This window comes from Syngnathus scovelli, chromosome 5, assembly GCF_024217435.2.
Source record: "Syngnathus scovelli strain Florida chromosome 5, RoL_Ssco_1.2, whole genome shotgun sequence".
Taxonomy (NCBI): Eukaryota; Metazoa; Chordata; class Actinopteri; order Syngnathiformes; family Syngnathidae; genus Syngnathus; species Syngnathus scovelli.
This window is the reverse complement of record NC_090851.1, coordinates 3,480,185-3,501,741: the sequence shown is the minus strand read 5'-3', so window position 1 is coordinate 3,501,741 and position 21,557 is coordinate 3,480,185. Positions and strand designations below refer to the sequence as shown.

Genomic DNA, 21,557 nt, shown 5'->3' with positions numbered 1-21,557 from the left:
GACTAACTTTTATCACATGATGGCCTGAACATGATGGATTTCACGATGGATCCAAAACCCGCGTAGTCGTTCCACTTTAAGTGTCACTCGCCCGATCTTCTGACCCCTCATGTGACATCCAGCGACGCGGTCGTCCTCGCAGTTGGATTTAGCCAAGAGGACGTAAGGTTAGCTCGTTGCCTTCAATCGGTGGTGAGCTGTCGCTGCTCCTTTGTTCCTAGGTTCTCGAGGCGTGCATGAACAACTGCGGCAAGAGGTTCCGCAGCGAAGCAGCTAAGTTCCGATTCCTCAACGAGCTCATCAAAGTATTGTCGCCAAAGGTAAGAATCAAGACTGGTGGTCGGATGTCAAGTCGGAATCATAATGAACTTCTGGTCATTTAACACGGTTCTGTTAGTTTCGTTCTGACTCGGTCAACTTCCTCTGTGCAGTTCTTGGGTTCTTGGACTGCCCCGTCGGTCAAAGATAAGCTGATTCAGGTTCTTTATGGTTGGACACTCTGGCTCAAAGAGGAAACAAAAATCCAGGACGCCTACTCCATGCTCAAGAAACAAGGTGCGGTTAAGTTGTCTCACGTGTTCACATTATTATCGATAATATTTTTTTTGTATATCCTTCATGCAATGTGCTTATTTTTAGGGGTGATAAAAAAGGATCCTAAATTACCAGATAAAGTCATAATGGCCCCTCCACCACAGAGAGCCACAGACTCCGTTTTTGACCAAGAAGACAAAGCGACGGTGTGTTTGTGAACGTTTGTGTGTTGTGTGAGGTTTGCTTCATCACTACAATTATTTTATTTCCTCCAGCTCCTATCCAGATTATTAAAAAGTGGGCGTCCTGAAGACTTGGAGACTGCCAACAGGCTCATTAAAAGCACTATGAAAGAGGTGAGCCCTCTTATGAAACATGCAATAGTGTTATTTTAATAAAATAGTCAAGCGATTGTTTTGGTGTGTGTTGTTTAGGAGCAGGAGAAGGCAGAGAAAGCCTCAAAGCGTGAAATGACTCTGAAGGCAGTGGAGAGTAGCACCAAGCAGCTCAGAGAGATGTTGGATGAGCACAAGGAAGCATCTTTACAACCCATGGATGAAGTGAAGGTAACGTTGCTATTATTTACATACCTTTGCAAAATGTAACGCTAGAATTCTATATTAGGATCTCTATGAGAGCTGCGAGCGCCTGAGGCCGAGCCTTTTTCGTCTGGCTAGCGACACGGTGGATGACGACGAGGCTCTGGCGCAGATCCTGGCGGCCAACGACGAACTCACCCTGGTCGTCAATGCCTACAAGGAGCGAACCGGCAGGCGAGAATGTACCGGAAAAAGGGAAGAAGCAGCGACAGACATAAATAGTGAGACCACACACATTAGTGACCCGCTGATGTATTCTTTCGTTTGTATGACTGAGTGTTGTTATTGTAGCTTCCACAAGTCCCCGAGAGATCAAGAGCTACCACCTCATCGACCTGTCCGCTTTCGACACGCCGCAGACAGACAGAAAAGCCGACTCGCCTTCGTCCGTTAACTCCTCACCACTCTTCTCCTCTTGTCTGGATTACACCGACAACTCTGCGGTTGAACAGAACCCTCCGCAATCAGGCATGGGTATTTTTTTTTTTCCTTTAGAACTGTCGTCAAGCCAATTGGAAAAACTATATTCGACAAATTGAACAAAAAACTTAAATGGGAAGTCGACTTAAAAAAAAGATTTAATTCTATAAGATCCCTTAAATACATATGTCCACAAGGGGGCGCAAATTCCCTATTTATAGGCATTAGGAACACTTTCAGTATTGAGACCCCAGCGCCACAATTATCCTTAAATATTGTTGATTCAATTAATATACTTTATAAACTTTAAATTGGTCTGCATCACCACTGATACATGTGTAACTATGATTCCAGATTTACTTCTTCTGTCTCCAAAGTCATATTTTGACGAGCTAATGCAGGTGAGACTTCACTCAACGGGAAGTTCAATTCTTTAATGTGATTTTATCGTAACTTAAATGTACATAAATATTTCCCACAGCTCAATGGAGAAGTCGAGCCAACGAACAAGGAGAGGGGCCCCTTGCTGAGAGCCCGCGGATGTGGGAAAAATGTCTCTTCATCAAAGGAAATTAACATATGGTGATAATGACTTTGCCAAACCCAACTAACACGTGCCATTTTCACGTACATGACAAGTTGAATTTTGTGTGCCATTGGTACTTTTTTTCAGGTCACAGGATCAACAGGATCAACAGTTAACGAGTTTAGGATCTTGTTCAAGTCACCCTCAACCACCAGCACCTTCGGAAGACTGGGCATGTCCGCAACAGGGGCTGAAAAATATCTTTGTTCCCATGGAGACCATCAAGTCTAGTACATAATTTATTATTGGGCTAAGCAGACTTGAGTGCTGAAGGGTCACATTTGCGTTTGAGTCTTTTTGTTTTTTCTTCCTGACACGTTGAATCTTTTTTGCAGGTCAGCTGGAGCCCATCACCATCTACGACCACTGCGGCGTCCACGTCACACTTCATTTCACCAGGAACTCGCCACCCGGTCATCCTGATGTTGCCGTAGTGGTCATCTCCACGGTCAACACTTCCTCTCTGGGAGTGAAACATTTCATGTTTCAAGTTGCTGTCCCTAAGGTAAAAAAAAGCACCTCAAACATTGAAGTTGAGTGATGAGCATACTGTAATTTTTTTTTTTTTTTGTCTGCCAGACCATGTCGGTAAAACTTCAACCTGCGTCAACAACACACTTGCCTCCTTACAACCCCCTCCAGCCCCCGCCTGCCATTGCCCAGGTCATCCTCTTAGCTAATCCACACAAGGTGAATCAGCTCAGATCTTGTTTTTTATGAAAATGTGCATAGCTTAGGCTTTCTGTCAGCTAGCTTAATGCTAATGCTAAAAATCCTCTTTTGGTGCAAGCAATGCATTGAATACAATCAGTGCAGCATCTCAGGTAGACAGGCGATAAACAGTCATATATTCTACATTTCTCACTTAGTTGACTGGATACTTAAAAACTTCTATCTTGATGGCACCATTTGACCTTGCCGGGGTCGTCGACTCTGCCTGACTCATTTCATGTCTGGGTTTTTTTTTTTTGCTTCCTCAGTGTAAAATGCGTCTGCGCTACAAGCTCACTCTGACACACGGACACCAACAGTTGAATGAGCACGGAGAGATACAAAACTTGCCCGACTGGACGTCTCTGATTGGCTGCTGAAAACGCCGCACACTCGCTCACTCGCACACTTTTCTTTATCACACTCGGTTTCACGGGCACTCTTTCACTCAAGATCTTCAAAATGACAATGAAGTCTTACATGCATCACAATCTTTGGACTTTTCTTTCTATTTAGGACAGTTGTTAGTAATTTAGGTCAGTTGTTAGTTAAACTATCTTTGCTTTTGATACATGCAACATTTGCCAACATATTAGGTTTGCTTTGGAATTAATCTTGACACCGCAGATTTTGTTTCTTTTATCCAATACTTTTTGTGTTTCTGCAATTGGAATCATTGGACCTCCATTGTGCCAATTCTTTATTTTGCATCTGAAGCCCTATCTGACTCTATGAATCACTTACAGTGAATAAAACAAGACCACATCAGTGTTACCCTTCTGAAACTGTTTAATCTGTTCATTTGATAAATAATGATACAGTAATTTATTTGCTGAATCAGGAAAGCAATGTTTGTAAATCAAACAACCAAAAATACAATCAAGACTCAAATCGATGAGTTATTGGGACCATTTTTGCATTAATTTCACTTTAAAATAACAAATTCAAAATCATATTGATTTTTTTCTTCTTTTCAATCTTTGTCCGTTGGCTATGATATTGTTGGACAAGCCAGGACACCTTTCAACCTGTCTCTCTTCTTAAGTGCATATTTTCAAAAGTATTCATGTATTTTCTTTTAATTATTTTTTATTGCATTAGATTAGATGACCCTAACAACAACAACCAAAAATACAATTGCCTGGAACTGCTTCTTAACTTTTCCTTCACTGGCAAAAAGGTAAAAATAGTTCCACTTGATCCATCATATTTATTAGATGACATCAGAAGATTAAAATACACGTTTGTTATGTACATATATGTAACAGGTGATAAAGTGCCAAAAATTTCTCTTTTTTTCCTTTTTTTTTTTTTTTACAAAAGACAAACAAAAAGTTGATTTATGGAAGACCGTCACACCCTTGAGCCCGGACCCACAATCTCTTAATTCATAAACGACGAGCCGGCCCTCATTTTGGCTCGCGTCTGAGTGAGTCAGTGAGTATACCGGGTGTTGTTGCCTGTAAATCATTAGTGATGACTTCTTGACAGTACAGTACTGCCACACTTTACAAGTGTGAAAACAAAACCACAGACTTCACTTTTTTTTTTTTTCCTTTTAGGACAAACAAGTCAGGAGTGGTTGGATCTTGGTCGTGGACGACACAGAAGACAATGGCGAGTATAGTCTGTGATCTCGAGAGAACAGGCACAAACTTATTTGCATGTAATGTGGTATTTTTGTGAGCCTTGTTCGAAGGTCCTTAAGAACGGCTTGCCGCCGCCGTTTCCCACAGAGCTTCTGCCCACGACGTCTCAGCTCGGACATTTCCAAGTGGACAGCGCGTGAGTGACGGGCTGGGTCTCACTTAATGCGCGTTTTCATCTTCTCACCGAACCGGTTTGCTTCGTCGGCACCACTAACTGTCCTCTTCTTCCTCGTTTTCTTCCCCATCTTTCTCTTCAACTTCTTCCTCGTTTTCTTCCCCAGCTTTCTCTTCGACTTCTTCCTCGTTTTCTTCCCTATCTTTCTCTTCAACTTCTTCCTCATTTTCTTCCCCATCTTTCTCTTCAACTTCTTCCTCGTTTTCTTCCCCAGCTTTCTCTTTAACTTCTTCTTCGTTTTCTTCCCCAGCTTTCTCTTCAACTTCTTCCTCGTTTTCTTCCCCAGCTTTCTCTTCAACTTCTTCCTCGTTTTCTTCCGCATCATTCTCTTCAACTTCTTCCTCGTTTTCTTCCCCATCTTCGACTTCTTCCTCGTTTTCTTCCCCATCTTTCTCTTCGACTTCTTCCTGCTCTTCTTTCTCCACAGTATCGACTTCGTTCTCAGCATTCGCTTCCTCTTCCACATCATTTTCCTCCACCTCCTCTTCTCCAACATCCTCTTGTTTCTCCTCTTCCTCATTCGCCACTGATTCATCTTCCTCCTCGTCAACATTTCCCTCTGCCCCATCCTCCTCCTCCACGTTTCCTTCTGCCTGCTCCACATTCTCGACTCCTTCGTCCTCATTCATTTCCCCTGCGTCCACATCTTCATCTTCCCCTTGTTTAGTCTCCCCATCCTCTGCTTCCTCTTCCTTTTCACCCATCTCATCTTCCATCTGCTCCTCTGCAGGGTGGTGTTCTTCTTCCTCCTTGTCACCAGTCTGTTCATCCTCATCACTCACGCCATTCTGCTCCTGGTTGTGGTTCCTCTCGTCCTCAGTCTCACCTTGGCCGTCAGGGCAAGGAGCTCTCTCCCCACCGCTGCCGGTCTTCATGTGAACATGGTTGTGGTTGTTGTGCTCCAAGTCCTCCAGCGTGAGCTCGAACTGAAAGCGATCATGCTGCAAGTGTCTGTCTGGAGGAGGCGACGGAGACTGAGGCATGGTGGTCAAGTACCACTCGCGGTTCTCCTCCAGTGTGTCCAGAAGCTCCTGGGCGTCAGGGTGCACCAGGTCGGCCCACGTCTCCCACAGCGGGTGGACGATGTAGTCGATGAAACCCACCTGAAGAACAAGAGGACTTAAATATGCTTTTGTTTCTGACAACTGTAAAAATCACTCATCATGTCGAAAGAGCAAATCCACACCTGGCTCTTCTCCACAGAGGCGGTGTGTTTGTCGCACATGGCGCTGATCTCCATGCCCCGCTCCCTCTCCTTGTCGCCCTGTCGAAAAAACTCCTCCATGATCCTCTCTGTCCACTGCCGGTACAAAGGTAAGGGCCTGGTCGGGTTGCTCAGGTCAGCGCAGTGTACCATGTTCTTCAGGACCTGCAACAGTGACCTTCATTTACAATCTATTTACGTAGTTTAATTTTTACTCCCTAGCTCGAGCAAGCGGATCTCATGCCATTTAAAAAAAAATTCCAATCTGGCAACCCACCTGAATGCGCTCATTGTAGTGATCCAGCAGGAGCACGCCAGAGCTGGTCACCTTCTTTGTCTCCACCATGGTCTTCAGGTCTGCCAGCAGTGTCATGTGTTTGGACATGTCTGTGGCCAAAACCTGAGGATGAACCCCCCCGAAAAAAAATTCAGATTTTCATTGCAACTACAATTACATCATATCAATGAGGCACTAACGATATCGATGACGAGCTTGCGAAGGCTCTGCCGCTGCCGCTTGGTAAGGTTCTGGAAGATGTCACAGTTGTCCTGGTGTAGGAGCTTAAAGCCAACAGCCAGGTGGTGGTTCTCCAGGACCGATTCGTCGTTGTACATCAGTGCCAGCTCCGAGTCTGGACACATCGCCGCCGCAGTTACTCCGAGATTTAAAATGGACTCTACTGGGTGTCATTATAACGTTCCTACTGAACACTTCATTTTGATGAGGAACAAGTTCTCAAAGTGGCTACAAACTAAATTGTCTTCTCTCACGTACTTTGTTCGAGTTAACAGTTTCTCGTTTCTCTTTACACCATAATTAGCAGGAGCTGTAGTCCCGTTAATTGCAATGTTCTAACAGCACAGCGCCATGATCATTATCTGCATTCTGTCTATTCTCAGAGCACCATCTTAAATGAACTTTGGAACTTATGTCATTTGAATCTCATTCGTCTTATATGTGGGACTCACTGGTGTTGATGAGGAACTGATTAGAAACTCCAGGATGATCAACATCATGAATGGCGGCGGCAAAGAGGGCAGCAAGGATCTCCAGGTCAGTGAAGACAGCCTTAGGGAAAAGACCCAAATAAGGAACATTGAAATTTTTTGACGTAGGGTCTCCACTCATGTTCCCCTTCATTTTTTTTCTCATGTGACATACATCGAGGGCTGGAGTGGAGAGGAGCACGTGTGTGGACTGGGTGACATCGGCAGCGTGGAGGCTGTTGTGGTACGCTACGTTGCCGTGGTAATGGTCTTCCAGTGTCATCACGTAAGTGACAAAGGTGTCAGCGGGGATACGGAAGTTCTTCAGCAGCTCTCGCTCCTGGGAAGATCAAGTGTTGTGTATTTAAAACAATCACAAAATAGTTTTGCCTCAAGGAAGTCCCCTTAGCTTAATGCTAACAAACAATGTGAAGGATATCATCTCCTCTCTCGCAAAAATGTTTTACCTGAAAAATGGTGTACATGATGCAGCTGAGTGGTCTGTTGTTGGAGACATCAGCAACTTGAAATATGTTGAAGCTCCACTTGTCTAAATCCTCCAACTCCTGCTTCAAAAGTGTACAAACATAGATATGCAATATGGACAACCTTGTTCAATAAAATTCACGTAGATGATTCCAGACATGGCTAATGCTAATTCTGCTTTGTCAGAGACACTTGGGCAAGGAGGAGGTAGTGAGGTGGCGATGGAGAATGACATCAAGTTCCTGGTCGAGTAGGCCGTAAATAAATTTTGGCAAGACCTTGGCGAGCTCGTCCTCATGGTCAGTGTTGACCCCGAAGCGAGGCATGGAGGCGCTCGAGAGGCTGGAGCTGTGCGACAGTTTCCGCACGCCGCTGATTTGACTCATCGGTTTGTCTTTCAGATTTGGTGACGGGATGTCCACTTCGTTCTGCTTGTCTACACACACAGACACACAGTTTAATTGCTGATGTTGTCCTGCTGTGATTAGAATATGGCTCCACTCACCAAGGAAGGTGCTGGAGATGTACTCTGACACCTGGTTACCGGAGCGACTCATCTCGGACAGGTGGGACAACTCTCTGTTGAGCATCCTCTTGAACTGTCAAAGTAACACAAGGTCACAAAGTGTGCCTGCTGCCAGAGGTCAAGTAACATGATGCTGCTAAAATTCCGCATTTGTTTTCCAATTGCCAATTAATGTCTCTCAAAAATGGCTCCCTCTAGTTGTAGTAAAGAATTGCTGAATTAAATATCCAGAACCAGAAATATGCAAGGGATGACTGTATATAATTTTGTATAATTAAAAAAAAAAAAAATTATCCTTTACCTTAGTGGATGCCATCTCACTGACAGAGCGGTGCGTCTGGATGGTTTCCAACTGGTCCAAACACCAGTCCAGTTCTTCTAACGTGTCCAAGGCGAGCTGCTGGTATTGCTGGTCGCACAGCGTGGCCCTGGGACTCGCGCACAGCCCACCAAGCGGAGATCTCCTGAAAATAAAAGGTGCAGTACAACATGTGGTACAAATACAATAACAGGCATAGAATATACTAGAATGCGACAAACAATTCATTCATAAAATTACATGTTAAGAAACAACGCAAAAATAAATGACATATCAGTTACGCCAATGACTGACTTGACTGTCGGCGTGGAGACGTTGGCGAGGATGGTAAAATTGCTCCGCACCGATCGCAGACTAGCCAGAACCTTAAACACAACACACACATTGCAAAACACATTTACAGGCAACTTCCATACCAAGTCACTACACACCCTGCAACGGAAATGGAACGTTCCAAACTAAACCTCAGCTTAGCCGAAACAGGTTTACAGTAATGCTGGAACGGTGTCCTGGACCAAGCTCCACTCACCTGAGCAAAAGGAGTGACGATGAAGTCCTCCCCTGTGTGACTAAAAGATGACAAACATCTTAACAATCAAGTAGCTTACTCATATTTTACTTAGAAAAAGCAAAAGATATTCAGATTAACTCAAAAGTTAATTATCAGGCCTCACACTGGAGGTCCAAGCAGTACATGATGAACGCGCTCACCCTTCGCTCGCCAGGGACGAATTTCGTGACACCGTCTTTGGCGACATGTCGTAATCTGAATCTGAGCGGTAGAGGAAAGACTCCCTCCTCTGGCTTTGGGGGAAGGATGTGTTGATTGTGAGTCCTGGACTCTGCGAGCCCAGTGGCGTGTGAGAGGGGGAGACGCCATTTTCTCCTTCATAACTACAAAAACAGCGTTTGAGGAGATGCCTTGGAGAAAACTCGTGGAGGTGGCAGGCTGTGCGAACCTGTCAGCGTCAGCTTGCGTGATGGAGATGCGCGGCGGGATGCGGAGTGGCAGCGTTGTGGGACGCGCCACGTTGCTAAGGACCTCCGGCGAGCGAGTGCGGTCGCGAGGGCGCAGCCAGCAGGGAACCTGTGGCAAGCAAAAAAAAATGTCATGGCTGCCAGACCAAAGCGGGTGGCCCGAGCTGTACGTTGACTACCTGTAGACTAGATGAGAGTCTCCTGCTCCTACCCCTGCGTAGCTCCGCCCCCAGCGTGGCCCCAGACGTGTAGGATCGGCTGTAGCGCGGCGACTCTGGTTTTTCCCCTGCGCCAACCGTTATTTGAACGTCTTCACCCTATAAAACAAGGAGACCAACGTTACGTCTCAACCACAATCTTGATTGCATTCTTAAAAAGCTTAAAAATGCTTGTGTGTGTGTGTGTGAGAGAGCGAGAGATAAGCCTGTTACAGACGGCACTCTTGGATGCTGATCTGCACTGCAGCAACGTAGCAACAAAACACTCATGGGGGGGGCGGACGATAGCAGTTGCTAGGCAACCGTGCCGTGTTACTCCCATGCTGCGCTTCATGTTGTCATCCAGAGCAGATGTGGAAGGATGCATCTAAATATATAGTCATTTCCAAAAAGCTACTTGCCGAGTTAGATCAATAAAAGCCTGTTTGAATAATGCATGCTCTCATGTACTTCGTTCTGGATGAAAGCATCCTGGCATCATCTAAGTGGATTCCTTCACTTTACGAAAAGCACAAAGGAAGGTCGAAATGTGTGGAAATCACCGGTCTTTCTCGGCGGTAGACCCAAATACGCTTTTATTCAAGTGCACGTGAACCTTTTTGACCTAAGGGCCCGTTCAAATATTGCCTCTGTATTGATTATAACTCTAGTTTGATAAACATTACCACGGAAATGTAAATTATTGTATAGTATACTGCCTCCCGGTGGCCAAGTTGAGCACACCTGAAGGAGCAGCACAATGATTTAGATTGCTGCATGAAATCACCCAAAAAAAAAATAAAATTCTCAACATTATCTTGATACTTTTCTACCTCACCTCTTCTCCAGTTACCGACAGCACGCTGCGGCTCTTCTTCATCCTGATTGGCTCGTTCTGGGCCCCAGGGCGGAGCGTTCCGGAACCCAGGCAGCAGAGCAGGTGGAGAGCCAGGACCGGAGAGGTAGCAGGTCACTCCAAGGTTAAACCCAGGTAGAAGGTGCTTGGGGGTCAGGGGGTCGTTTATGAGCCTTAAACCGGGTCGCCCTCTGCGTCCATTGGGCTTTCCTGACACCTCGGGGTTCAGGTGGATCAAACAGGACCCCTCGGTCCCTCCTCTGGGTCGCCGTTGTTTTTGTTTGGTTTTGGCTAACTTTTTTTTTATTTTTTTTAATACTATTAAATATATTGATACAGTTCACAGAGCTCACTCCATGTTAGAGTGTCTTCCATGAAGCTCCACCAGAATTTGGTCCTGCTTGGGCCAGGCGAGGCAACAACACACCCCACTTAGGGTTTGCGGCTGGGAGACTGTTGGAAAAAAACATATCTCCAAATCCACTAATCCAACTCTTCCTTGCATAGTTCCAACCTCGTAAAAATCTGTCCTTGGTGCAGTAGAAAAATCCAAGAGCGTGGTGTTTTGCGGTGACCTCTCGGAATGACGAGCATCACTGCTTGGAAGTCATCTTGGAAGGTCACAAGTTTGAGCGTCTCTTCGCTTCTTCCTGTGAGGCACAATAAGAAGTATTCAAGGTCAACAGATATTGTAAGAGAGCAACATTCTGATGTTTTAGAAAATACAACTTCATCGTTAAAACATTGCAACTTTATTTTTGTCCTATTGTGACTTTATCACAACAGCCTTCTTGTAAACTTCACGACTTTATTGATTATGACAAATCGCAATGTGATCAAAACACGACTGCTACGAACTCTCGTATTTTCCTTTGTTGCAGCCAGAAAGCCATTTCTCCGAGAAAACCCTTCAAATTCTGAGCACTTTAAAAAACACTTCATCTGAAATTCAAACACTTCCAAGCCGGTGAGTACGCAACAAACCACTATTACCCGAATCGCCCCTTTCCATACTTTCACGCACACATCAAAAATAAATCACATGAGGACCTCTTGTCATTTTAAGGAACACGACGTTGGCACAACATAAACACGGTGTCATTGTGGTGGCCTTGCGGGAGCTAATTCCGAGAGCGTACTGCAACAAACCGAATCTCCCTCCCATTATATAATTACTCGAAGCCCTCCGACGATGACCCAATTTTTTTTTTTTGCGTCGGGAGGCTGTGGCTGTCCCGCTGAGCTTTCTGATCACCTGGCATTATATTCGCACACACGTAGGGTCAACTAGTCTGCATGCGCACAGATACACGCTGGGAGGGGGAGGGGGGGGGAGGAGGTTGGTGGCACAGTGACATACATGCAGGAGGCAGATATGAAGACGCAGCATGAGGGATGCCCCTCTCGAACATACACAGGCTGCAGCATTTTGTAAAAACAACATACTCACCTTGATGGCGTCCAGATGAAGGCGGGCCGGTCCTCCGCCTCCTCTTCCTCTCCTCCCGCCTCCACCTCCTTCTCCTCCTTCTCCTCCTCCTCCTCCTCCTCCTCCTCCTGGTCGCTGTCCGTGCTGGCTGCCTGCAGACGAGCCGTGCATGTGTCACAAGCGCTCTGCGTCTTCATGAATAGCAGCTCCCCACCCTCCTCGGATCTCCTCTCGCTTTCTCCTCCTCCTCGTTTTCTTCATCCAACCAACCAGCCAGACAGCAAACACACGCACACCGTGTCCTCACCCCCCCCTACCATCTTCATGGAGAAGCCCTTTACATCCCCACCCCGCTCGTTTATTACCAAATGCATTGGCCAATTATAATCTCAGCCTCAGTACCCCATGCACTCCCTCTAAAAATAAAAAAATATATTTATATTGATTAAATATGTATTATTATTATTTGTATTAATTATATTATTATTAATTTTTACTATTAATTTATTATTAATTAATTTAGCCCCCGCTACAAAAAAAAAATATTTTCTTGGTACCACTCAGGCCAACAGCTTGATGGTTAGCAATTTAGAAATGTAAATCTGCTATTGTAAATATTACAATGGCCTTAACACACTTAAATAAGAAATTATAATTTTATATTTTTGAACTATCTGCACATGTAAAACACACAACACAAAAAAAACTCTCCATGAAAAAAAGCTCTACTACTTGGCAGTTTTTATTCAAAAACATAAAAATATTTTTATGTCTTTCCAAACACAGTTTAATCCTCTTCCTCATCTTCTCCATAACCTTCGTTCTCTTTGGTCTCAGGCACCCACAGTCCAGAATCGATGCACCTTGCCAGGTGATACTTGCCCTCCTGTGGAGACCACCACGTCATCATCACATCATCATCATCAACCATCCATCTGCTTACCTCAAGGTCCAATTTGGCCATAGCTTCATGCAGCATCTCAATGTTCTTCTCATCAAAGCTCCTCTGCATGTCCTGACGGAGAGACAACAGCAGGTCAGAACCCCGCCTGTGTGTATTTCGAGTCGTCTGTGCTGCCCGACGAGATCAATAGGCCGTATGTTTGTGTGCAAACAAAGTGAAACGGGAAACTCTCACAAGGGAACTCACAGGCGGAGTAATTTGATCGCCGTCAACACATATGGACCAGTATGAGTGCTTAAGTCCGACATTTACCTTGGGCAGTGACTCGTAGACCTCGACAGGATCTAGACCACCAGGGCCCAATCTTTTTTGCTTCTCCTCTTCTTCCAGCTCCTCCCTGGCATCCTCCATCCGCATCCGTGCGCAGCTCCTTACACGCTCTTTCAGCAGGTCCAGCTCACGTTGGAAAGCCTCCCGGTTCAACTGGTCCGCATTCTGTGACACGCGCGTGAGGACGAGACTAAAACACAAGAACCGAGTTTCGACTTCTACTGACCTTCATACTTGAGAAGAACTGCCTGAAGCAGCCTCGCGGGTCCGCCTTCAATGCTCGGCCCAAATCCAAGATGGAGTGCATGACGATGGCTTGGTGGGCCACCTGCTCCATCAAGGCGTGCTTCTAAATCGGAAAAGGTAGATTTATTTTTTTAAATATTCCGTTTTATGACCCAGATGGAGATAATTTTCTTACCTCATCGATCGCACACTCAATACAGATGACCACAAGGCGGTTAGCCGTCTCCTCACACACAAGATGCGGATTGTCCGACAGATATTTCTGACTGTCGTCGTAGCGCCGTAACATTCCTAGTGTAACGTACATAAACACGTCTTCGTTGGTACCGATTAATGCAAAGAAAATTCCAGAAAATCAACAGAACTCTCTAAAAGTACTTAGCGACAGAGGGAAGGTGAAAACTCCCTCTATGGAAGAATATAGAATATTTTTCTTATAGTTCTTTCGTCATTTGTTAGTTATGTAAAATCAAACGACTTTGTCTTACCAAAGTGTTTGATTTCCTCGCCGTACTTCTCCACGCCTTCCTCCTGTGTCTCTTCGTTCGGTTTCACGTTGACGATACTCTACGAGACACACGTACATATTTGTAAGATGGTGGTTGCATTTGGAGGAATGTTGTTGTCTTACCCTGCTGAAGCCATCTTTGCTGATGGTGTCCACGTTCCAGGGAAGCCTTTTCTCCTCACGCTTGTGTTGCTCCCTCATCTTCTCGAATAATCTTTTGTCCTTTTTCAGTTTCTTCACCTCCGCCCGGACGCTGGTCAAGTTAGCCTCCTCCACCTCAGTCTTCCTTTCCTCCATCGCTCGGAGTCGTCGCTCGGCCTCCTCCAGGAGCCTGCCGCATTCTGCCAGGTTGCTCTCCAGGTCTTCTCCCCTCTGCTGGAACCCGGCCATCTTCTCCAGACGTGCCTGAGAATTGTGGTAAGTTCATAAAAAAAACAAAACTTTTGATTATTGTTGTGGGTCGTGAGGGAGAAACTTTATTGGAGATGATGGAGAGCAGTATAACACCATGTTTATTATTTGGAGTCCAACAAAGAGTTAATTTCAAAATGTCTATTAAATGAGCATACTCCTGACCCGGTGTCTCATCCGAAACAAGCTCGGCGTGTCGACGTAAGGGTTGGTGACGTCATCGTCGTCCGAAATATCGATGTGATCCCAGGCGCTGTAGTCGATAGCTACCCCGGTCCCGGTCATCCTTCAGTCCAAGTGTGTCCAGCGGCGACGTTCTAACAACTCGCTGACTGCAAATTACGCTAAACACAAGCTAAACGCCAATTTGATCCTCTTAGTGAGCCACAAGCTCACACAAATCCTATTTTTGGCTTTTACTTAGCTGTAGTGCTGTCACAGTGTTATCTGACACCTGATAGGTGAAAGCCAGGGTTCGGTCTTTAGCTAGCCAATCAGATTCCAGTACATTGTCGAGTACTTAAAATAGGTCGATTGTTCATTTTTGATGACAAACTTTTTATGCTAAATAAACATTTGGTAAACTGTGTATGGATGTGGTTTGGAGGGCACTTGTCACTTATCCAGGCTAGTAAAATATAAATAAAATAAAATATTTGGTGTTAATTCAATTATACATCAAATACCACAATGGAAGCATATGCTATATATATATATATATATATATATATATATATATATATATATATATATATATATATATATATATATATATATATATAAAATACACACACTATACATACATTACACACAACATAGGACACCCAAAAAAACACAGACAGGGCAGAAAATCTCAAGGGCAGGATGTGCAGTTATTTCCAGCCTTGTATTCACAATGAGAACATGTTTAGTACTTCATTGATGACATGTAAAAAATATTAAATGTTAAAAAAATAATAATTATTAAATACAGCAAGCCTAGTTGAACAATATTCATCAGTCCAGTTGCATCTGGGTCTGTATCACAACAATGGAAATATTGCAGATAGTCCTGAACTGGGTCAAAAATGCAAGTGCCAATAAGCTTGTTGGAAGGCGGGCGTTACCTCAAACAGGAAAGGAAAACGACTTCCTGCACATGCTTTAATACCTTTGGGACTCATTGTGCTTTCCCGTTGTTGTGTTACACAAGAAAGACAAATGTGGACCTCATATACCCAACAGCAGCAAGTTAGTTGCACAAATATGCACACATTTATACGGACCACAGCACCGTCATTCTCATCCCCCCCCCCCCCCCCCCCCCCCCCCCCCCCCTCCCTCACAGCAGCTCCCCGTCAGGAAGCGCGACGTGCGGGGTGCGAAACCGCAACACGTCCTTCAGGTTGTACTTTCCAGTCCGACTGAGTCTGTAGCAATGGACGCACACCGCGATGATGGCAATGGCCACGAGAACAACGACCACTGCTACTACAGCTAAAATAATATTCATGTAGTTGACTGCAAAGAGAAAAAACAAAAGGGTGACAAAGTTAGCATCGGTATAAGTGAAGTCAATTACTACAACAGCTGCGTTGATGAATATTTTCGGGATCATTTAAGATTTATTTAGATAACTTATATTTATATCTATTTTTTGATTTTATATTTGGGTAGCTTATAGGTAGGATTTTGGTATTTTCGGCATATTAGGTTGAAAATATTTAGATAACTTTTACAAGTATTATACCTACATATATTAGGTAACTTGAAAGTATTTCCGTAGATTTTTCGAGTACGTTGAGGTCAAATTCATCAACTCACCTCGTACATCCACATTAAACACAACTGTGGTCCTCCCCACGCTGTTGTTAATGGAACACTTGTACTCTCCTTTGTGTTCCGTGGTGACAGAGTCCACCGAGAAGACATCGCCTTCGAAAGCGGCGGCCGACGGGAGTTCCCACGTGACCGAGGGTCTCGGGTTGCCCTCGGCGGAGCAGTTGAGATGAAGGGGATCCCCCACTGTCAGCGTGATCAATCTATAGACAGGTCCGTCAAATTGAGGCTTATCTGCGTATTGATTGAGAAAGATTGATGAGATTGATTTTTGCAAGGAAAAAAAAAAAAAAAGCAGTCAGGCCGATATACAAAAGTAAGAATTTCTACAGATCTATTGTTATTATGTTCATGACTCACAGAGAACATTTGTGGTGAAGATATTAGATCGCGTATCGTATGGTGGTTTATCAGGGTCAATGTCCAGCTGGGCAATGCACTCATATTGAGCGCCATTGGTTTCTTTGGTGGCATTAATGGACGTCAAGATGCTCATGTTGGCCGGTTTCTTTTCTGTGTTGTCCTTTAGGTGTTCGCGGCTCACTTCGGTGCCGCCTTGGTAGAAGATCACGATAAGGTTTCTGAGGGGAGCAGCTTCAAACACATAACAGTACAGAATGTATTGTTTCCCTTCCAGCATCGGCCCCTCAAGATCAAGAAAGCCCACCTCGACCTTTTTGGGATACTCTGCGAGGGCACAAAATGAAGAGTCGGTAAGGTAAACAACTACTTTCTTTTGTGATTTATTTTTTTTTTTTTTGATGACAGTGTGGGGCGAGTTACTTTCTAAATTTCGATATTTTGAACAAGTTACTGGAGGGTCTTACGGTAGACGGTGATGGGCAGCTTGCTGCAGCAATGGGAGCCTTTGCCTTTGTTGTAGTAGCACGTGACAGACGTAGGGTACGCATTCATTTCGTCCACCGTCCACAAAATGTTTCTCCCGTTTTTTTGCTCTTCGCCGATTGACTTTTCCAAACCGACCGATTTGTTCTGGCAAGCGTGTTGGCAAGCGGAACAGTTGGCGGAAGCCGACATGCCGAACTGTACCACCAGTTTGGACGGAGTGAACACTGGCTTGTCCGTGCAGTTGTAATCTGGAAAGCAGAAGGGAATTCTTGGCAAGAAATTTTTTGGAATTTGAATCATGCAGTGGAAGCTCTCAGGTCACAGAGGAACCGCAGTTAACTTTTTTTTACACTTGTTTTGACAGTCATGTCGTCGTTGACAAGTGTCCCCAGCCTACTTCCTGTTTCTCACATGTTGTCGAAGTTCATGGTGAGTACAATTTTTTTTTTTTCTTAAACAAGTTAAAAATATGCTTCAAACTCTGCCTGCAGTAAAGACAAAAAGTTTTCCAACAAAAACAATTGAACCCAATGGCATTTTAATTCATGACGCAAAATCATTTGATATAATTACTATTGTTTGATCGAAGAATGTTTTTAAGTCTAACCTCAAGGGAAGTTAAAGCGTTTAAACTTACCACAGCCGCGTACATGGAAGTTGCTTAAAATGCCAGATAGTGAAAGAACAGTCCAAAAGAAGTAACTGCAAAACATTATTCCGAGTTTGTTTCTGAGTCGAACAAAAAGTGCGTAGTACCTTGCCCTTGTGAAAAACCGAAGTGGAAAGTGCAAAGTGAAAGTAAGAGTGATGGTCTTCCCTACTGCCCTTCGATGTGAGTGAGCGAGAAAGCAGCGTTGGAGCTCAAAAAGAATGCATCAATGGGTCACTGCAGTCACATGACGAGAGAGAGAGAGACAGAGAGAGAGAGCCAGAGAGAGAGAGTCAGAGAGAGAGAAGTTTGTCCTTTTGGGAAATTCGGCTTATCTTCACCACAGAATGAGTCACAGTCATGAAGAATGAAATCAGCGTTCACCCACTCACAGAGCAACGCAAAATTCATTGTGTAATAAATCCTATATTTACTTTGGAATTTTAAGTGCTTTCCCGCTAGCTGGCAGGACGCCAGCTTCCCTTTATCATCGGATTCCTTCTGTGAAGCCCCCCCACACGCTTTTACGGGAAATCACGTCTGGCTCTCGTCACACAGTGGTACCACAAGGCACTGAAATGATAAGTTTCTGAGAAATCTTTATTCAGTGTACAAGTCAAAAATAATGGGACACAAATGAATTTGAATCCACACAGATGTGGTAAGATTATTATTTTTTTTTTTTTGAAGGTCTTACTGGCCTACTAAACTAAACTCGACCCATCACCCGAATCGAGAGTTGAGGGGTCCACATGAACGGCAATTATTATTTTTACTGCATATTTTTGATGATCCTGTACTTGAGGCAGACAAAATTTGACATCATGTACATAAGTCCTCCGTCTCACTAGTTGGCGCTTTACTACGGCATTTAGACAAGTCAGCGATTTATCTGCTTCAGAAAGAAAGGTTTTGTTGTCAATGTTTTTTGTCCGTAGCCTGCTTGGCATTGACGAGTACTTAGCATTGTTTCGAAAGTATATAGTTACGATAAAATAAAAATCACAATTTATTTAGATTCATGCCTGGGAATAAGCATTTCTGCAGCCCTCTATTCCCCCCATTAGTGACGGGAGTGTGCTAATGTCATTTTAGTTATGATGGTGGAACTTGCCGGGCGTTTTTAGGGTGTAAAAAATTTGAGAACCACTTCTTGTAATTGTTTCTGTCATCAGAGTCTCTGTGCTCTTCTTAAACAAGAGGTCATCTCGTCTTGAGTCAGACCGGAGTGGTTCTCTTACTGTTCGCACACATTCCAGGCAGTATGTCATCGTCGTCCCGAGGCGCGGCCGTTAAACTGTCCAACAACACGTCGGCGTCCTTCAGCGCGTAAAGCATGTACTCCGAGTTAACCGGAGGGGGCAACCCCGGCAAGGCGGCCATCTTGGCCTCCGATGAGAGCGACGCTTCCCGCACCAGGGACGTTCGCAGTGAGTCGGGGGCGAAGTCGACGGTGCCGCTGTGGTTACTCCTGCTGCTGTGCCTGTGAGGGCGGTTGTTGTAGTAGCGGTTGCGATAGTTGGACGAGCCACGCGAGATGGGCGCTTTGACCAGGGAGGGTCGGCCGTTGGTACGGAGCTGCCGGTGCTTCTCGATGAACACGTGTACCGCCAGAACGCCCACCATCTCGGCCAGGACGAAAGACAGCGCCCCGAAGTAGAAGGACCAGCCGTAGGAGTAGCTCTTCTTGTTGTCACTCTGGCTGGGATCTCCGGAGTTGGCCGATATGTACACGATGATGCCGATGATGTTACTCAAACCTGAAGAGTGACAAGTGAAGAGTTAAAAAAAAAAACTCGGTAAACACTTATTGACAATCAGAACATGGGCGGAGCTAGAAGGGGTGCCAAGGTGGCACTGACACCCCTCGAAATATGTCACCCAGGTTCCAGCCAGGCCAGATAATTGGCATTTGGAGTATTTTTTGTAATTTTTCTGGCAATTTTTTCCCCCCACATTTGCTTACATTCTCTATAGAGACTGTTTTGCAAAAAAAATTAAAAATTTGTTTCATGGACCCCTTAAGCTAGCTCTCAATTTAGCTCCCCAATTTGGCGCTATTGTATGGGGTTGTTCTTTCGATCTGACTTTTTGGTTGAGATCAATAACCCAAAACGTTGGTTCACTCCTTTTTTTTTTTTTTACCCAATTTGGGTTATTTTTGATCCAACTGTTTTTAGAATGTATCCAGCCCATCACTCACATCCACCATCTATGACATCAGGATTCCAGTCGCAAACTATGACTCTCTGGCTCATAATTTTCCCAGTCATCCAATAATTAGGCCTTTGCAGACTTAGTTCAAAACCAGGATTTGTGTCTTAGTGTCAGCATGTTGCACACCTGCAGAGACAAAGAGAATCCCCGCTGTCAGGATGACGTTGTAGCGAGATTTGTAGAACTCGCTGGCCGCCACGCACACACCTCCGAGGAACAACAAGCCCACACTGAGGATCGGGAAGAGGCTGGACGCTCGCACCGCCCCTGAAAGGAAGAACTGTGTTTACACCAAATCCCGAGTTACGTTTAGGTTCACTCGAAGCCAAGCTTGCCTCTTTTCCGTATATTTTTCTTTCTCATTTAAGAAACCTCTGTTCTGTCGCCCTCTGTTGGTCATTGTGTCTTATGTCGTTGCTATTGCGCATGTGCAATGGCAATAAATTCCATAAATTTTTGTGACTTTCGAATCACAGCAGGAACTCACGTAGTAAATATTCTGCGGCATCCTGCTCGTAGTCGGCGTCCTCTGCAAAGTGATCGATGTCTTTGCAAACGCCTCGGAATGTTCCTAAAGAGAAGCAAACATGACTGTAAATGTTTTTCGTAATATTATAGTACTTATTTACTATTTACTTATTTTATAGCATGACTAACTCTGTCTCTTTGACCCAGTCCACTTTACATGCTCTTGAAAAGAGTGAGTTGCATAATGCTTAATGGGATGTGCATCATCTGATGGACTTCCGTATTGATCTCCCTGCTCTGGCTTGGCTTCAGTTCTGCTCTAAACTTGGTGGTGTGCGAACTTTGATAAGGTTTCATATGAGGTTAGAGTCCATTCAGTTTTGTCAAGTGCGCACTCAAAATTCGAACTTGGCGTGCTGCTCGCAATGCCTTTTGACCCCCCATGCATGCGTCACATGGGATATATTGATGAATATGTCCTGATGCGCAGTATTGATGACGTGGGACCATCACCATGGTTACCAAAACCAAACTTATTGTGGGAAAAAGGAGGACAAGCACCAGTGAGGCGGTACAAAATAATAAGCAATTTTTTTAATCCTAAAAATTCTGTTCATATATTTTAAGAAAATTAAAAAATTCTATTCATTTATTTCTTTTCAGAAAATAACAGAATATAGAGAATACATAATACTGTTTTGGAACTATAAACCAATGGCAGCATCATTATCTAAATAGTCACTGCTGGTTGGTGAATGGATGACTCAATTTTAAAAACCCTTCATTAATACAGTCAAAAGAATTTGATTAAAAAAAATTTAGCTCTGCTTGCCAAATAGTGAGCCAACTTGTGTCATGACCAAGATTCCATTGCAACAATTAAAATGATGCTGTATAATAATACAATGATTTTAACTATAATATTACATTAAAAACTGTTATTATTATTATTTTTTTTTTTATATACCTTCAGTGCAGCATGTCCTCCACAAACCCGAGTGGGTGAGCACCTCCTCATTCTTGCGGACCGTCTCGTTGTCGCCCAGGTTCTTGGAGCGGCACATCCCGCGCGAGTACAGCCAGTAGTCGGTCCCCACCGCGATGGTCATGAGGCTGAAGGCGCAAAAGGCTCCCGCCGTTGTCATCAGCATCATCACACCCCGGTTGCAGAACCTCATGCCTCCCCTCCCAAAAAAAAACAACAAAAAAAAACTGCCTTTTATCTCTGCTTGTATTCACTTGCTTGAATGCCAATTGACTTTGCTGGTCTTCTTTTGAAAGTAAACATTGTGCTTTTTTTTTTTTTTTTTAGGAGTCCTTTTGTATTGAAGTGGACCAAAAAATGAAGGAATTCTTTGAGAGCAGCAGATGAGACAAAAGGTAAGTACAACAACCTCTCGGTATGTTCAACAGGGTCTACTGGGATGGAGATGCTGCTTGACACTCATTGCAGCATGTCCCCCACCACTCGTGTGTGTGTGTATGTGTGTGTGTGTGTGTC

At 44.4% G+C, this 21,557-nt stretch overlaps 5 protein-coding genes across 10 annotated transcripts in view; 1 reads left to right on the top strand and 4 right to left on the bottom strand.

Moving 5' to 3' along the window:
* LOC125969140 (ADP-ribosylation factor-binding protein GGA2-like) overlaps positions 1 to 21,557 on the top strand; it is a 37,632-nt gene that overhangs the window by 2,216 nt on the left and 13,859 nt on the right. For 2 of the 4 annotated variants that reach the window (XM_049720884.1, XM_049720883.1), the window contains exons 5-17: positions 222 to 320; positions 432 to 555; positions 640 to 740; positions 810 to 890; positions 969 to 1,100; positions 1,159 to 1,354; positions 1,425 to 1,601; positions 1,908 to 1,954; positions 2,035 to 2,135; positions 2,227 to 2,369; positions 2,475 to 2,644; positions 2,719 to 2,829; positions 3,120 to 3,624. In XM_049720884.1, the coding sequence (XP_049576841.1) occupies positions 222 to 320; positions 432 to 555; positions 640 to 740; positions 810 to 890; positions 969 to 1,100; positions 1,159 to 1,354; positions 1,425 to 1,601; positions 1,908 to 1,954; positions 2,035 to 2,135; positions 2,227 to 2,369; positions 2,475 to 2,644; positions 2,719 to 2,829; positions 3,120 to 3,230 (1,593 nt within the window). In that variant the 3' untranslated portion in view covers positions 3,231 to 3,624. Of the gene's footprint in view, positions 1 to 221; positions 321 to 431; positions 556 to 639; positions 741 to 809; positions 891 to 968; positions 1,101 to 1,158; positions 1,355 to 1,424; positions 1,602 to 1,907; positions 1,955 to 2,034; positions 2,136 to 2,226; positions 2,370 to 2,474; positions 2,645 to 2,718; positions 2,830 to 3,119; positions 3,625 to 3,951; positions 6,933 to 7,046; positions 7,152 to 7,537; positions 7,918 to 8,183; positions 8,355 to 10,220; positions 10,919 to 11,108; positions 11,195 to 12,493; positions 12,693 to 12,950; positions 13,254 to 13,875; positions 14,062 to 15,948; positions 16,087 to 16,402; positions 16,587 to 17,086; positions 17,152 to 21,029; positions 21,437 to 21,557 lie in introns of those variants that run through there. The other 2 variants (XR_011086842.1, XR_011086841.1) reach the window with 2 other exon arrangements.
* On the bottom strand, positions 3,622 to 10,358 carry LOC125969126 (3',5'-cyclic-AMP phosphodiesterase 4C). 2 transcript variants are annotated; one of them, XM_049720865.1, is made up of 16 exons: positions 10,210 to 10,358; positions 9,354 to 9,491; positions 9,156 to 9,283; positions 8,908 to 9,090; positions 8,726 to 8,765; positions 8,491 to 8,561; positions 8,179 to 8,341; positions 7,857 to 7,950; positions 7,630 to 7,787; positions 7,333 to 7,431; positions 7,041 to 7,205; positions 6,848 to 6,947; positions 6,356 to 6,510; positions 6,156 to 6,278; positions 5,861 to 6,043; positions 3,622 to 5,777 (listed from the first exon to the last, which is right to left on the bottom strand). In XM_049720865.1, the coding sequence occupies exons 1-16, from the start codon at positions 10,249 to 10,251 to the stop codon at positions 4,710 to 4,712; spliced, it is 2,910 nt and encodes a 969-aa protein (XP_049576822.1). In that variant the 5' UTR covers positions 10,252 to 10,358; the 3' UTR covers positions 3,622 to 4,709. The 2 variants fall into 2 exon arrangements, with proteins under 2 accessions (XP_049576822.1, XP_049576821.1); XM_049720864.1 differs by having other exon boundaries at positions 7,630 to 7,950.
* Positions 12,381 to 14,375, bottom strand: LOC125969134 (hsp90 co-chaperone Cdc37). 2 transcript variants are annotated; one of them, XM_049720889.2, is made up of 8 exons: positions 14,221 to 14,375; positions 13,768 to 14,049; positions 13,625 to 13,703; positions 13,312 to 13,427; positions 13,117 to 13,239; positions 12,873 to 13,055; positions 12,600 to 12,671; positions 12,381 to 12,542 (listed from the first exon to the last, which is right to left on the bottom strand). In XM_049720889.2, the coding sequence occupies exons 1-8, from the start codon at positions 14,338 to 14,340 to the stop codon at positions 12,444 to 12,446; spliced, it is 1,074 nt and encodes a 357-aa protein (XP_049576846.1). In that variant the 5' UTR covers positions 14,341 to 14,375; the 3' UTR covers positions 12,381 to 12,443. The 2 variants fall into 2 exon arrangements, with proteins under 2 accessions (XP_049576846.1, XP_049576845.1); XM_049720888.2 differs by having other exon boundaries at positions 12,381 to 12,671.
* On the bottom strand, positions 14,136 to 17,587 carry LOC125969135 (intercellular adhesion molecule 1). The gene is made up of 5 exons (XM_049720890.2): positions 17,360 to 17,587; positions 16,701 to 16,970; positions 16,234 to 16,560; positions 15,859 to 16,107; positions 14,136 to 15,555 (listed from the first exon to the last, which is right to left on the bottom strand). Exons 1-5 carry the CDS (start codon positions 17,433 to 17,435, stop codon positions 15,377 to 15,379), a joined length of 1,101 nt encoding a protein of 366 aa, XP_049576847.1. The 5' UTR covers positions 17,436 to 17,587; the 3' UTR covers positions 14,136 to 15,376.
* Positions 17,782 to 21,234, bottom strand: LOC125969139 (voltage-dependent calcium channel gamma-3 subunit-like). Its single transcript, XM_049720892.2, has 4 exons — positions 21,024 to 21,234; positions 20,076 to 20,159; positions 19,715 to 19,855; positions 17,782 to 19,131 (listed from the first exon to the last, which is right to left on the bottom strand). Exons 1-4 carry the CDS (start codon positions 21,232 to 21,234, stop codon positions 18,590 to 18,592), a joined length of 978 nt encoding a protein of 325 aa, XP_049576849.1. The 3' UTR covers positions 17,782 to 18,589.